At 38.6% G+C, this 16403-nt stretch overlaps 1 protein-coding gene across 1 annotated transcript in view; it reads right to left on the bottom strand.

Annotated features, from left to right (window-relative positions):
- Positions 1-8149: 8149 nt before the first annotated feature.
- Positions 8150-16403, bottom strand: part of LOC104522807 (sorting nexin-9-like) — a gene marked incomplete at its 5' end in the record, with an annotated part of 9132 nt that continues 878 nt past the window's right edge. Inside the window, 5 exons of the mRNA XM_010165187.1 lie at positions 8150-8298; positions 9611-9702; positions 11033-11147; positions 12650-12739; positions 13696-13772. Of these exons, the coding sequence (XP_010163489.1) occupies positions 8251-8298; positions 9611-9702; positions 11033-11147; positions 12650-12739; positions 13696-13772 (422 nt within the window). The remainder of the gene's footprint in view (positions 8299-9610; positions 9703-11032; positions 11148-12649; positions 12740-13695; positions 13773-16403) is intronic.

Raw genomic sequence — 16403 nt, 5'->3', positions numbered from 1 at the left:
AAACAAAATCTTTACTGAGCTTAAAAATACTAGTCAACTAGTCAGGAACTAGTCAGCAATTAGAAAACTATCCCTCACCCCTGTATATGGCCCTCAGTTTTGAGGCACTTTCCGCTTTGGCAATAGTTCAACTTGGTGAATCATTATATTCTTGGATGCACCAAACTTGACAAGATCCTGTATCCAGCTTGGAAAGAATTAGATTAGAAATAATACATATAAATAAATGAACACTAGATAAAAAGTGGTGCTCTCTTGTTTTGGGCTTCTGAAGGTCTCTGTTTCCAGCATATCGTTAGACATTATAGCGGAAGATTTAAAAAAAAAAAAAAAAAAAAAGTGTGTGTGTGTGGGGGATTTTTACATAAACATTTCAAGGGTCTTTAGGAAATGCCAGTAATTATTTCAGATTCCTAGTACAGCTGTGAGTGCTGGTAGTATCGTAAGGGGATGCCATGCTAGCCAAAGCCCGCCAGTCTCACAGAATGACAAGAACACACAAGCAATGATGCCCTCCTGCCCTAGTGGGAGACACAGGGTCTCAGAGATGCCACCGCAGTGAATACAGTGCAACTTATGTTAGGGGTGTAATAAGTTTTGTTGGGTTCAGAAAGGTCTAGATGAGCAGGCAATGCAGAAGGATCACATGGGAGCATGGAGATAATCTTCCCCTCAAAATGTAAAGCAGAGAATCAAGCATAATAAAAGGATGCATTTATTATTTTCATTTAATAGGTTTAAGATATGAACTTCTATCTAGATTTACAAATATTACTAAGAGTTTGTGTTTTGTTGGGCTGTGTATTAAACAGCAATATTATTTGCTAATTATTTTAACATTATTATTGTTCTAAGATAATTCATAGTCCTAGAAACTGCTACCACTCCTGTATACCAGGTGCTATAGAGTACAACAGCTAGTACCTTAACTAACCTAATGTTAACCTGATGGAATTACAGATCTGAAAGAAGTCTGATAAATATTTGGCTTCTGCATTGGAAGTACTATTATGTTTAGCATCCAGTTTCATCCAAAACGGTCACTTTTTTAACAGACTGATTTTCTTCAAGTATTCTACTATAAATGGTCATAAATAAAAAGCTTGCCTCTCAGTTCATCAATGTCCTGTTTTCAGTCCCTTTATCCTCTCCTTCAGTACTGAAAGGATGAGAGCTCTCTTCACAGTCCCCATTCTGTAAACTCCAGTCTGCTGTCTGATATTTTCAAGTCTCCTGTGGGTGACCAAGTTCATTAGTCATTGAGGCATCATATAATTGCAGGTAGATGTGGGTGGATGCTATGACAAGCAATTTAATAGGTACTTCTTGAATGTATCAGAAACTTTACCACTGAAAAATGTCAGGAGCTCTGGAGTTAGACATCAGCTGAAGGGGCTGGGCGGGGGGGAGGGAGGAGAAGAAAGCTGGGTAGGCGCTGGGGATTGCAGTTTTGAATTTAGGTGAATTTCAGCATCAAATTCCTTCCTCAGAATTAGCACTTGGGTTCCATTCTCAGCCCTCCTACCTTCTTGGCATGTGACAATTCATTTGTCCCTCAGTTTCCCTATTGGTGAGACACAGAGAGAATACCCACACACACTACACTAGATATAAGGAAGAAACTTTTTACAGTGAGGGTGGTGAGACACTGGAACAGGTTGCCCAGAGAGGTGGTAGAAGCCCCATCCCTGGAAACATTCAGGGTCAGGCTGGATGGGGCCCTTGAGCAACCCGCTCTAGTTGAAGATGTCCCTGCTCCCTGCAGGGGGGTTGGACTAAATAGCCCTTCAAGGTCCTTTCCAACCCAAACCATTCTATGACTCTATGATCCTGGTACAGGTGTTTGACAGAAAAATGGAAAAATAGTTTGTCCATCCATCCCCACACTAAAATTTTCTGTGAGAAAGCTTATAGGAAAAGTCACATACATTCAGAGCAGGTTAATTTACTGAAAGCAGTAATTAGAGAGCTCACCTGGTGCTCGCTTTCATATCGTGCTGGTCTTTCCTAGTTCAGGGCAGACATTGTTCGTGGGCAGGAAGAAGTCTGAAGAAACACAGTGAGACACTGAAACATCAGACCGCAGCACACTCCCTTGGCCAGACACCCTCAGGCAGCTGTGTTTCAGTCCCAGGGCACTTGACCTACTTTGGTTTAGATAATGTGCAGTGCTCTTTCTCCCCCAAGCTCAGTGCCATGTTTACAGTTACAGCCTTTCTGTAGGTCACCTCTTCGTGTGCATGGGACTGCACAGCCCGTGACTACAACACCAGCATCAGGACCAACCAACCTTTCACTGATCCTAACAGCTTAAGCTCATCCTCTCTAGGCAGTCCAGCACAGCACGGAGGTGTTTTCCTAAGAGACATGTTATGGTTGAAACTGCACCAGGGCTCTGAAGTGTAGTTGTTTCTGGCAGGGACCCAACGGCTAAACAAAATTAACTTAACCACTCTGCCCCTTCTCTCCTTGCTTCTAACTTTTGGGCATATCTTTTCAAGAAGCACTGAAAAGGCATTCAAAACCCTAAAGGAGAACTTTACCTTTTTTTTTTCCTTCCCCCCACCCCTCCAGAGTCACAGACTTCCTCTGCCCTTCCAAGCTCTTCAGGAAATGCTCTTCCACTACCCCAGCCAAGCTTCTTCTAAGCTGGGTGGATGAAAAATGCTCTCTTCTGTATCCCTCGCTCCCTTCCCCTTTATGATGTTCTGTTAGGTGGTCAAAGAAGTGGCCTGGTTACTGACCCACTTGGCAGATGAGTTTTCTCAGTTTGATGCCTTTCTTCACAGGCTTGTCAGCTCACGGGGACTGGCTCAGCAATCTTAACCAGCACAAATGCTGCACATTCCTATATATGTGCATACACATACATCACTTGTCCCCTATTCCTTGCTCTTGGCAAGCGTCTAATAACTAAGCTCAAAGAACTCACTTGCAGTTCAAAAGAAAGCAAATGGCTTAATACTTTTTTTTTTTAAGTCCCAACAATCTTTCTATATTTTCTGTTATTTTTATACTCCTTCCACTTCTTATTCTGCTGGGATTATCCCTAACTAACCTCTTGGAGTTAGCAACTTAATTGCATCTTTAAAATTCTACCCTTTTTATATACTTTTAGGAAAACTGTGTCTTGGAATAACGGTTCATTTATTTGTTTGTTTGGGGAAAGACATGTCAGAAGGTAAGAGGTACCAGTGAAGAGTAACAATTTTAGATCTGGATCTACTGAGGATTTAATTGCAACAGAAGGCAATGTGAACTAAAAGTGACCTTTAATTGATAAATTCCTCTTTCAAGATGTTAGGTATAAGAGGAAAACTAGGGGAAGCAGAAGTCTGCTGTTAACAGAAAAATATAAAATATGATACGCCTTCTTGCTTCAGCCCTGCCAGAAAATGTGTGACTTACAAAAATGTATTTTAACAGGAGAATACAACCACAGGCTGGAATAAGGAAAGAACAGAGTTTAGTAAACATGAGTCAGTTGGCTTCAGATTGAGAGGACTGGTTCAAATAAACCAATCAAGTCTATCATAAAGCAAATCTTTGTTAACTCTGTAGATGACAAGAGCCTGGAGCTCAGAAAGTTCAGCAAGAATTTGAAGGAAGGAAAAAAAAAAAGATAGTTTAAGAAAGCATGACTAATTAGGAAAGATTAAAAGGCCCAGAAAATTCAAAATAGGCAAACACATTTTTTGCCTTTATAAAACAAAGAAATGATGTCAGTTTAAATTCGGTACCCCAAAGATGCTCGCTTGTGCCAGCAAACATCCCAGTCACAACTGAAAAGTGCAAAGAGCTGTAGGAAAAAAAAAAAAAAGGCAAAAACCAGCTAATCCAAGTTTGTTGAGTAGTCAAACATCAAAATAGTCAAACATCCTACTTCAGTTGAAAGATTAGCCTAATTAAAACCAGGGGATATACAGATGCAAACAGGGTTCTAGAAATAATTTTCATAAATTTCTCACATTCAAATCTCAGAAGAAATTAAAGAGAAAGTATTCTAAATATGATGACTATGTGGTAGGCATAAAACAAATTGAAAACTTATACTAAGAGTCTATTAATAAACTTATGTTATAGTCCCAACTATTTAAAAGCAAAAAAATCTACATGACCCCAACTAGGTCAAATATAGATGGAATCAAGTATTATAAATTGAAATTTGGTTGGGAATTCTGTTTCATTTGTGAGATGCACAAAACTCTAGGCACAGTATTTCACCACTGTATGGAAGTTAGGCAGCCAGGCAGCGACACAGCAGGGCAACACGGGCATTCATACCATAAACTGATGAGTTGGCAGTGTGACTCTGTTGGAAGGGTGAGAACTACAATCCTCATTCTTCTGGCATGAGCAAGAGCACAGATGAATTTTATGCACCCAGGGAAGAAAGGTGATACACTTTAACATGAGGAAAGAATTATTAATCCAGCACTGTTTATGTTAAAAAGGTTGCTGAAGGTATATAGTAAGACTTTGAATATGTTGGTTAACTCTTCTAGTTAATGAAAACTCAGGCTTAGAGGTAGCATTTTATAGACACACGATTTACAGAAGCGATGAGGTGCGTAAAGGAAAGCTTTTAAGTGGCAACATGCTGATGTACTGGAAAGGTCTATGCCAGCATGTTGTGGAATCTCCAAGATTCAAAAAAACCCCGTGTATTTGTGACTCAGATGTCCTTTAAAATGGTATGGGTATAACGGATATTGCCACACTACAGGATGGGTGGATTGGTCTCCAGCCAGTCTGTATGTTTCTAATTCTATGATGTTTTTGTTAGTGATTCTTTAGACAAAAAAAAAAAAAAAAAAAAAAAGGATTTTTTTTCTGCCCAAGTGGTTACCTCTCCTGTTCTATGCTTGTTTGTTATTATACCAGTTATAAGTGTTAATTTTATCAGAAGAGTTATAGAAAAATATGGAAAGTATGTAGAGTGGAAAAAATGCCTGAAGACCCACACATAACTCACCTTTCCCTGGTGCATGCTCACACATCTCAGCGTGAAGCACTGAGAGGCAGAAGCAGCAGCAGCAGGATGCCTGCCTAGTGAGAGCTTGGCTTCCTGCGGATGGCTGCACGCCACGAGGCTCTGGAGTACTTCTGGCCAACCCAGACTGACAGTGTCTGGTGTATGTCAAACTAACCCACAGCACAAGAGATGCATCACTTTCTTCACAAGGCTGTTAGTCGGAATTATTCTGCTGTGCTAAACAAGACTAATTTTGGTAGCAGTAAAACTGATGCATGTTATTTAATCATAATTTACAGAATGAAGTGTATGTTATGGTAATACTTTCTCAAGTACTTTGTCGTAGAAAACAGAAATTGCTCAGTAATGTAAAAATTTCAGTACTCATGCAAAGTTAGGCCTCATTATAGCATTAAAGAATACTCTTTCTAATTAGAGTAGACAGTACTCTTCCAAAAACATATACATTACAATAACAAAGTCTACTGCTGCAGTCTAATAACTGCAGATGAGAAATACAGGTAGTATTTCCCTTTGTATAGCTGCATTTTTATTGATAAAGAATGAGTTTAGTATTTTAGCAGTAATGGAATAAGCAGTTAAAATATAAAGTTAAACCCATCAGCTAGGGCACCTGATGTCTTTTACAAAGTCACTGGGATAATGCCAGTGTTTGGCTATACCTCACCCTTGAAGAAAAGCTAAGGCTTTTTGACACTGCAGAGAGTAATTATTCAGCTGTGACAAACGAAATTCAGGAGGGAACTGCTCAAGTCTTACTCTAACTTGTTATTCTTGTTTTATGACTACATCTTCAGTGTGAATATTTTCTGTTGCTCCCAACTCACCCAACCTAACTATGCCACTATTCACATCTAATTTAAAAAACAAATACCAAAAGACAATCTAATTTCTATTCTGGGTCAACACCATACCGACACAAAGCCAGGAATACACAGTAGCACTGTGCTCTCCTACTTATTTGCAGTCAGGAGGGTTCCATCAACCACGAGCTGGACTGACCTGAATAATGAAAGCTTACAACATACGCCTTTGCTGGTTTGCAGTCGCTATTATACCGTCCAGTTGTGGTGCCTGCTTTATGGAAGACACATGGATGATACTTTCTCATTCCTCAGCTGGCCAGTGTCTGTAAGCTGATGAAAAGCTATGAGGAGGATGTGCTTCGTACTGAACCACCCTGTTGAAAAGCAACGTGATGATTTCAAAGAAAAAAAATAAAATAGCCTTGTGGATATACATAAATATTTATTACCAGTTTAACTTCATTTTACTAGAAGTCTTTAAACAGTTTTTCTTTTTGCCGAAACGTTGCATCTGATACAGTTGCTACTGTCGTAGGTTCCCTGCACTGGGAATGCACAGCTTACACTTAGATTCCAAAACAATCTATTCAAGATAAAGAACCTTCAACTATAGTGCATACGGAGCTATTTAAAGATTGGTAAAAAGACCCTTCCCCTTCCCCCTCCCAAATAAGAGTCTGTTACAAAGAGATTTCATTACCAAAAAGTGAATATACAAATGCTAAAAAAAAAAATGCTGGCTTGAAAAAGTGATTTCAGAATTTACTGTACACATTGTAACAATTTATTATATAAGCTGCTTCTACATGCAAGCAGATCTTACATTTGGTGTAAAACATTTATACACATTCTTTACAATTTGTACATATTTAAATGGCTGTATCAAACAACACTGCGCTATGGCATTTGGGAAGCAAACAACTAAAATTGGGAGGAGAAAGACGAGGTTTATAAAACGTGAACAAAACCCGTGACACTGGAAAGCATCTAGACTTCGGCTTAGTCTTGTTTGGTTTGGTTTCCGGTTATTCAGGCAGACCCAGATTTTCCTTCTAGCACACAAAAGTAACACCAATGCAATACAGAATAAGGCAACTATTCAACCAGCAGACTGTACCCGTCACTTACAATGGCTTATTGGTATAAGGCCTTTTTAATTTTCTTTTTTTTGCTAAAATGTTTATGTTCTAGGCACATTTTAGCAAAAACTGCATTTTGGCTTTCCTGCTTGCTTATGGCATTACATCAATTACTGTAGTCAGTGCCCACTGTGAGCAGGGTGGTTGGTGGCTTTTTGTTTTGAGAAGCCCAGGCCTCAAATGATACTTCACTCATACAAAAGAAGACACCGGGCCACTTGATAAGAGACGATAATCAAAGCATAGAGCTTGTGTGATCACTACTGATGTTACTCAGTACTTTTGTCACCTTTTAGTTTGCATTGGAAGGTAACAAAAAATAAATCCAAGCCAATAGCACACCATACTACTACACAAAGACCTGAGCTTAGCTGGAATTTGGGGACTTCTACTAGTTTGGGTTAGATGTCACAGTGTCCCCTCTGCTGAAACACCTAAAACTCCCAGAGGGGTAAAACAGAAGCTGGCCCTGTACAGCACTGAGGAACAGTGCCTTATGGCATAAGATCGGAGGGCTGTCAAAGTGCTGGTATGGAAAATTGTTTTTCACACCTTTCTGAATGGCTCCTTCCTTGTTTGTACTTTGTCTTTTTACACAGTGCATAGCAAGAAAGAAAGAGCCTGACATAAGCTCTGAGGTGTTGTGCCACAAGTCCAAGACTTAGAAGGAAAAAAAGAAAGGGAAGAGTAATCTAATGATATTTAAATTATATTTACCAGAAGTCATAATGGGAGCAGTATGCCATGGCTGCATATGGGAAGCAAAACTTAAGAACAAAGTGTTCATTCAGGAGAGGATCATGAACGTGTACCAGAAACATACACAAATATAATTCCTCCTGGCTACTGGATCACTAGAGAGCTGAATTGAATATAATGAGTACTAGTCATTTTCTCAAGCTTGTCTGCTTTCCCATTGGAAAAAAAAAAAAAAAAAAAAAAAAGAAGATGTAATTTTTTAACTCTGATGTTGATTAAGAGTTTTTGGAAAAACATCTGACAGATGTAAGTCTGCATGAAGTCCATGGCAACGTATCAGTTTTAGATCTCTAAACTGACAGCATTATCTAGCTGGTTTTATTTAAATAAAGATAGAAATGGGAGAGCATTCAAGATAAGAAAATCTTAAGATTTAGGCTGATAAAGTAAAATGTTAATTAATTTTTTTCTACAAGTGATTTTTGCTGTTGTTGGGTTTTTTTTGGTGGGTTTATTTGGCTGGCAAAGGCTAACAAGTTTTTATTGGCATTGCCCCCAAATCAGAAAAGCACTTTGGAGTTGTTCTTTATTGTTGACTGCTCCTTACTGTCTACATCACAGGAAAGCGGCTGAGTGCCTGCCTCAGCTTCTGTGCAATCTGAAACAAAGAAACAGAACATATTAAATATGCAGTCACCATACACTATGCAGAAATAAGATTGCAGGCTAAAAGATTAAACAAATTGTTCCCTCATTTTCTGAAAAACCACAGTTTTTACTGCAGATTTTGTGTATGTAGGACTCTCAAAGCATTCCATTAAAGACTTCTCTTCACATATATACACTTTCTGCCTTCTTCATTTTGTGTTTTCACCGCTCAGGTTGTGCTGGAAAAGGCTGTATTCGTAGGCAGGCTGTCATCCTGCCTATTAGGTTATCTAGCACTGTGCTATGCAGGAGGGCTACAGGAAGAAAACCAGATTTTTCATGAAACCTACTTCCCTACTTCCCTGCTGAAACAAGGCCACACATCAGAAGAGAGCTCCTGTGCCCTCCCCCACAGCTCTCATGGTAGCCAGTACCCCACTTATGAGCGAGAGAATTGTTAAAAGGAGACTGGTGAGATTGCAACCAGAAGAACTGGCATAGACTGGACAAGAGACTGAAAGATGGTAAGGAGAAACCTATGCCTGACCCCATCAGATGTGTCAGAGAAACTGAGGAACGTGACTTGATGGAGGACCTGATGTTCTCATCCACTAAAGATACCTCTGGAGCCCCACTGACACCTTTTACTGCATAAAGGGCAACCAGTTGCTTATATTACTCCTTTAAGCGACAGAAGTCAGGTTCTAGCACACTCAAATTCATGTGTTTTACCAGCATTATCACATTAGATTTGTTTTCTGGTTTCATTTAAAAAGCCACAAGGAATACATGCATAAGAACAATGTTAAATGAGAGCTAAGGTTGTAGGTGAAGTGCTCAGGGTTAACGTATTTAATAAGCCACCTAAACCACTCCAGCCTCCTCTGCCCCACACTTGCATACATCTGGCTTTAAATCACAGAAGTTTCCGTTCATCCTCTCATCCTATGCAAGTTCTGTTCAAATGGCTTATTGTTGTTTTTAGTGCAGCAGGTCTTACTTACTGCTTATCACAGAACTAAAATTCTTTCTAACCTTAGTACTGGCATTGAAAAAAAACCCCACACCAAGCTGTCAATGATGCTTCTCAACACTGGTGTTTAGGTCTAATATGATGTAGTCATGTACACAGGATAGTATCGATAGGAAGATATTGTTTTAACTAATTCTTTGTTCTTTTATTTTTTTACATGCACAATTCTGAAATATCTGCTCTCTGGGAGAGGCTCATATGAAAAGATGATTAAGTACTGTGAGTATTTCTTATAAAAGTAGCAGCACAGCAAGTGCCAGGAAAATGGCGCTGAAATACTACACCTTACCGTTTCATAAAACTGTGCCTGCTGCTCCAGATACAGACGAATGACACTGTTGTAGTCATAAATCCGGTTACTGTGGAAGTGATTCATCTCAGCTGCAATTAGACCCAGGAGGCAAGTTATTTAAGAGAAGCATTTGTAATTAGGAACAGTTTCACTCAGTTCAGATTAGTGACTATGCAACAAGTTCAGTGTCCAGCCCTGCCAGCATAGTTACTGTTCTCATGCTTCCACAACCTGTTTTGCCTGCAGCACTCAAGTTATGATGGAACTGTTTGTAAAATTGGTAGGGCATCCATTACCCACTGCTAAAATATGGATGCTTCCTGGATAAAGCCAGGCTCTTGTTACAATACTCAGGTGTACAAAGATCTGATGAAGAACGCAAGCAGGATTTTCTCCTACTTTTTTCCTGAAGTGTTTCCAACAGAATTTGGCTAGGACATTCAGATTTCCAAGGGTATAGATGTCAAGTTGTAAGCCACAGCTGGAAACATTTAGCCCAAAAAAAGACAGAGCCAGTAGTGTTTGACCCATTCTTGACCAAGGCTGTTTCAGTTGAAACCTGAGAAACGGCGTTACTGGATCTGTAACAACTTTCACCACTTTCTGCAACTCTTGTCACATCACAGCTTACGGCTGAAATAAAATGTTAAATCTATACTGAGATACCAATAGAGGGAGAAGAAATATTCTAGATTATAAGAGTCATCCTAAAGGTCTCTTCCATGATTACCACTTACACAGCACAGTCCTCTTGCATCACTGTGACCAGGAAGGTGGAGCGTATGGGGAGTTTTCTTGTTTGCTTTTAAAATCAATTTTGTGTGCTGCTCTGCCCTTCTCCTGTAAAATACTGAGACTCTTGGCTTTAAGTCAGCCAAAAAAGATGCAATTCCCTCAGCAATGAGTAGTCCCACTAAAACTGCTAACAGGATGCATGTAAGAGCATGCACTGCAGGACTGAGCCCTGACTCCTCACTTCCCCATTTTTTCCAAGTGCAGCGTGCTACATCTCATATTTACATAACCTCTAGCCTAGAGAGGAAGAAGTTCATTCAAAGAATATCCAGGAAATAAAGTCTCATCCACAAGAACATGAATCTCAGCTGGATCATGTCTGACTAAACCATGAGTCAGAAAAACACTTCTGCACGTGATGAACTGCTTCCTGCACCAGGGCCCATGCTTTTTCTTTGAGACACTATCATGTCAAAAGGAAAGAAGCAGCCTGGGGTAGAAAACAATGGGCAAAATAACTGCAATTTTAGGAAAATCTAAGCAGGTTGCACACAAAAACCCCAAGCCACATCTAGCTCTTATTATCATTCTAGATAGAACAAAGATTTGCTTTCAAAGTTTGTTACTTAAGAGATGTTCTTCAGAGGTCTGCAACATTGCCATTTAGCTCAAAATTTGGTTTACCTTGTAGTGCATAAGCCATGGTGCTCACACGTTTCACCATGTTCTGTTTGTCTTGTGGCGTTATTTTACTGGTTGCAACTAATTTATCGCTTTCCTTCACTCTTTCTATTGCTCCCTGTAGAATTCAAATGCAGGAAGGTTAAAAGAGTAGATTAAAAGAGCAGTCAACTTAAAGGTCTTTATAGTCATCTAAAATGCTACTGGCTGTATTTTTGAGCTTGCACAATACACACACATATATATACATATACATGCACAATGATTGATTCTGCCTTTCCACATTTTCACCTGAAGTTTGTTATTTCTCTCTATTGCTTTCCAGAGTCCTGACAGCTTGCAGAAAGTGACTTCAGAAACAGGCATGAACACAGTCACTAGGGAATCGAGTTTGGTAAAAGCGGTAATACACAAGAATTTATACAGAAAGGACAAAAGGACCAAGTTTCAAATTAGAGCTGACCATCACAACAGACATCCCAAAGCCTCAAACTATTAAATGCCTATAGAACCTTATTTGCATATTATACAAGATGAGACAACATAAACTATTTTCCAAGAGACTACAGCTCATTTCAGTTTATGACTTTTGATTCAGTAAAATCTTTGTGTCACATAAACAAGCACAGAAAGAAATGCCTCCCCCTTCACAATGTATTTGTGCCAAACAACATTCAAGAGAATCTGTTTACATGTCTCTTGGCAATAGGCTTATGTTTCAAGTCTTAAAAACACTTATTCTCCTTTTATGGTATTTTCCCCCAAGGGTTCCATGGAATGAGGGACTGTAACTGTCCTGAAGAAAGAATATACAACTCTGATATGCTTTTATCTTTGTTGCTCTCAGAAGTATGTTCTTGTTTTATACATTTAAAACTTCAAGGGGTTAAAAAACCCACTTGTGTACTTGTTTAATACTTCAAATTTTTTAGTTTCCTGACATATGACATACGAACAGGCACATGAACATAAGGAAAACTCTAGGACCAAAAAAAACCAAAAACAAAAACAAAAAAAGAACAGAGTATCCAAAACTAGACACAATGGCTAAATTTATTGTTTTATCATTTGATGGCTTTCTTATTAGAGAAGAACAAAGTGGTTGCTTCTGTTTGGTTTTGTTTTTTTTCACCCCTCCAAAAAAAGTTATCCCTATTCTCTATTTTTTTAATACTAAAGAAACTCCTAGGCAGTGCGTGATTATTTATCACATATCAGTAAGCTAGCCTTGTAAGCCTACACAATTTTTCCTACAATATTGGTATGGTTTAGTATTAGCTACCATGTAAGACTCAAATACTACTAACACTACTACTAATTTACACTACTGCCGTTCACCAAATTGAGACATGAAGTTAAGCTGAAGAAAATCATGAAGCTTCTAGTGCTCTACTATAGCAGAAAGTAATGATATTCTCAATCTCGAGACAAGTTCTGGCTTCCCTCGCCCTCTAAGTATTTTTTTATTTTAAAAATCAACATGCTAGTTTCACAGAAACTTTCAGTCTTTCTGCAGACATGTGCCAGGCTGCTGCAAAAATGCAGTGTACCATACCACCACTTCCGTTGCTGTAGATCTTCCTACTGCCCAACCCGTAAAAGGAAAGGCCCCTCACATACCTTATGAGCTCCTATGATGTCAGGAAAGCAACCAAGAAATCCCTTATATTCATGATTTGTTTCCATCAAAAAGTGAAGATCTTTCTTGGGCTAATAAACAAAATGTAAGTATTAGTAAAAGTATCTGCAGTATAGTAACATTACACAAAGAAAAACCAGGATGCCAAAAAAAGGATGAGGGGGAAAAAAAGGAAGGAAAGAACAGAAAAAACCCAAATAAAAATCTTAAATATAAAAAACTTGCAATAAACAATTAAAAAAGTCCTTATTAAAATATAAGCTCTTTGGAGTAAGGCACTGAGCACCAATGAGCAGATGCCTCTGTTCTTTGTTTTACTCAATAGTAGCTTATGAAGTGAGGGGTTTTGCCTCAGATTTTCTCTGAAGAGGAGTTACCAGCCCTAGCACTATTAAGCAACACTCTGATTGTATATACAGATACGTACATGCACTGGTGCATCTCCTTAGCTGCTTACTTGGAAAGCTGTTTTAAGAACTTCGAGATTCAACCCTGAGATCAAGAGGATCTTCATTTTGGAGATGTTAAGCTTAATACACTAAACATCAATTTATTACTTGAATGCTGACACAAATCAGGATTTATTTAAACTGGATTTTTACTGAAGCAGCCAGTTGCATGTTAAGACAAGGAGATGCAGCAAGATCTGGATCCTGTAGACATTTGGGGAATGCAAGTGGAAAGAAACTCTACCCTTGATTAAATCTCATTCTTTTGTATCAGTAATGGAGATGGCTCACTGACATCAGAAAACAAGCATTTAAAGAGGAAGCAATCATTTTAGTATTTTAGAAAACAATGCGATCTTTCTGATCCAAGAGAAATACTCTCCCATCACATCCCCCCTAAACTGATACGTAGTAGAAAAGACGAAAGTGCATTTAAAAGCGTTAACAGCCATTTCATTAAACCAGTCTGCAGCACTAGCAGTTATGTTTTAACAGAAAAGAAAAAAGAAAAGTCCAAAGTAATCCAAACAGGTGATATGTTTGTACACACTACGCCAGTGCATTCATAATACTCCTACCTGGTCTGCTACGAGACTGGCGATTTCTTCATAGGTTTTTCCTGCTTCTGTTATTGCTCCATTGAGATCGGATTCTCCTAAAAGTAAACATCAGTGTTCAAATTATAGTAACAAGCTTGCTTTGATTCAAGGCAAATTTCTAAAATAGCTTGTTTTACAATAATAAATGCCTAGTCATCATTTTATAACCAGCAGTAATAAAGACGCTAGAAAAAATTAGCTGGTTTTATACCATTAAAGAACAAAAACTCTGAAGATCTTGTAGAAAATGAATGCTAAAGGGACCATGTAAACACTCTTCCACCATAGTACTAGCCCTATTCACTTCCACATTTCCTAATTATAGGTAGTTTAAACACACAGATATTCCCCCACATGGGGTACAGGATTCCACCTACCAGAATGGGAGGGAAGGGAGAATGAAGAGGGTGACACTAGAAGATAGACTAACAAAGCTGAAGAGACACCTGCTGTTCTGATTTTTAATAAATGATTTTCACACCTGATAAGCAGTACTTCTCCACGATGCCCTAGGGAGCAGTGATGCTAGCAGTGATGCTCTCCAACAGTCCTGGACTGTAATTGTTAGAAGGTCAGAGAAATGGAAGAAGACACAACTAACTTTTTTCCTTGTCAACAAGATTTCTGACCCTTTAGGGAACTCTTAGATACATTTTCAAGCTCCGTAAGAATAGCTACTTTTGAAAATGAGTTTCTAACCTTCACCATCATATGAAATAGATCAAAGGGCCCCGCAAACTACACTTAAAAATACAGACATCACAACAAATCCTAAACTAGACAACACCACAAGCGCTCATAACACCGTATTACTAGTAGGACATGGCTATGTGGGACAAAGATGGAAACAAGCCTTACATTCTTGGTTTTTCATGCCACTTCACCTTCCCAAAACACCACAGGTTTTTTCCATCCTTGTTAGCTTGTCCAAAGCATGTAGTCAACAGTACGGAAAGCAAATTGAGGCAGAGAAAGGGGAAGGTATAATTTGCAGATATCAAATATTAGTTTAAGAAAAAATTATTTTTCTTATCCTTTCAGACATGTCTCGATACTAGGCACCAGTCAGTCAGTCTTTTATGAATGTTTTGTTTTTATTCTACAGAAATTAATCAGTGACTTAATTGAAAATTACCAAACATTGATTTAATTAATGATTGATTTGAACATTAAAATACCTTATTTTACTACAACATATGGACTAATCTATGTTAGAGATTTATTAGTTAGGATTCCTTCATTTTAGCATGTTCTAAAGTAAACAAGGTAATGGCTGAATGTTGCTTCAGTTCTATGAATCAATTCTTACTTTCCAACAGTCTGGTTTCATAAAGCCAGAAGCTTTGAGGGGAAAGTTACTGATCCTAAGAACTAGTAAGTCCAGCAACACAAACACTGCTAAAGAAACATCATGACTATGCAAATGAACAAACTGACAGTGTATTCAATACATCAGAAGTCAGCTACCAGTAGCTGGAAATGTTCATGTCATCAAATCAGATATTGCAATCTTCAGTGCCCTGTATGCTTAAATTTCTAGAACACCAGTATTTAGAAAAAAAAAAAAAAAAGATATGAGGAAATTCAGCTCTCAACAGAAACTGAACTGAGTGCCTTTAACTATAGCTGAAGGAGCCATTCCTCTTTACTGATAGTCCAGAAAAATACTCAGCCTCTAGTAGTTCTTCATCTGAAGGAATAGGTCCAGTGCCTTCTTTTAAATATTGAGATCAGGAAAGCCGCATCCTATCAGTCTAAATCTAGGTGCTTACATCTCTGCATAGAGTCTGCTTATTCCACGGACCTGTACCCGAGGCAACCATGAACTAAATTATACACAAACAGAGGGCAGGATAGACTGAAGGCAGCAGTAATGAAGACATTTAAAGCAACACGTGCACTGCACTTATTCTCTCCTCCTGAGAACTCAAATTAAAAAGCAAAGAATCCCATATATTACTAATTCTGAAAAAATATACTGGTGTACCAGTTACTAAAAAGAGCAAAATATATGGAATCAGGACAAAGGCATCAGTGGGAAGGGCATTTTCCTCAGCAAGACACTAGGGTGCAATCAGGTGCAACCTGGCAAACGGCATGGAGAAACATCTTTGCCTTGTTCCCAAGCACCACAGGATCTGTTTTTTCATGCCATTTGAAGATGCTGGAAATCAAATTGAAGTTTTCCTTCATAAGGCTGATCTGCAATTTTGCATCCTAGCTTTAAGCCATATTGTTTTCCCTTTACCCTGGCAAAAGAATGTGTGTTATAGTTCAAGCAATTTTCAGTCCTTTCTCAAGAATTCTTGTTCCAGATTGTGTCAGGATTTACAGTTCTCAAACCCAAGCTAAGAGTACATAACTATGCAAATCCCCTACTTGGTTCTCACATCCAAAAGTAACATTTTAGGCAATATGCTATGCTCCAATTCTAACTACACAGTCATCCTGTTCAAGTACAGGACAAAGATGGGAACAAAGGCTGTGCCTATTTCCAATGTTTCCAGCAGCAGAGAACTTGAGTTTCAGAAGTGGATGCATTTTAATACATGGTTTATGGGGCACAAAGCTTTAAGAGTACAAAGCAAGGGACAGATGAGTAGCTAGAGTAAGTACTGGTCAGCTAAAAGTTCTAAGATGGAAAGATTTCAGGAAGCCTCTCTGCTATAACATTTAAGGTTTTAGAA

This window comes from Antrostomus carolinensis, unplaced genomic scaffold (genome assembly GCF_000700745.2).
Source record: "Antrostomus carolinensis isolate BGI_N321 unplaced genomic scaffold, ASM70074v2 scaffold42543, whole genome shotgun sequence".
Classification (NCBI taxonomy): Eukaryota; Metazoa; Chordata; class Aves; order Caprimulgiformes; family Caprimulgidae; genus Antrostomus; species Antrostomus carolinensis.
This window is presented reverse-complemented; position numbering and strand designations above follow the sequence as displayed.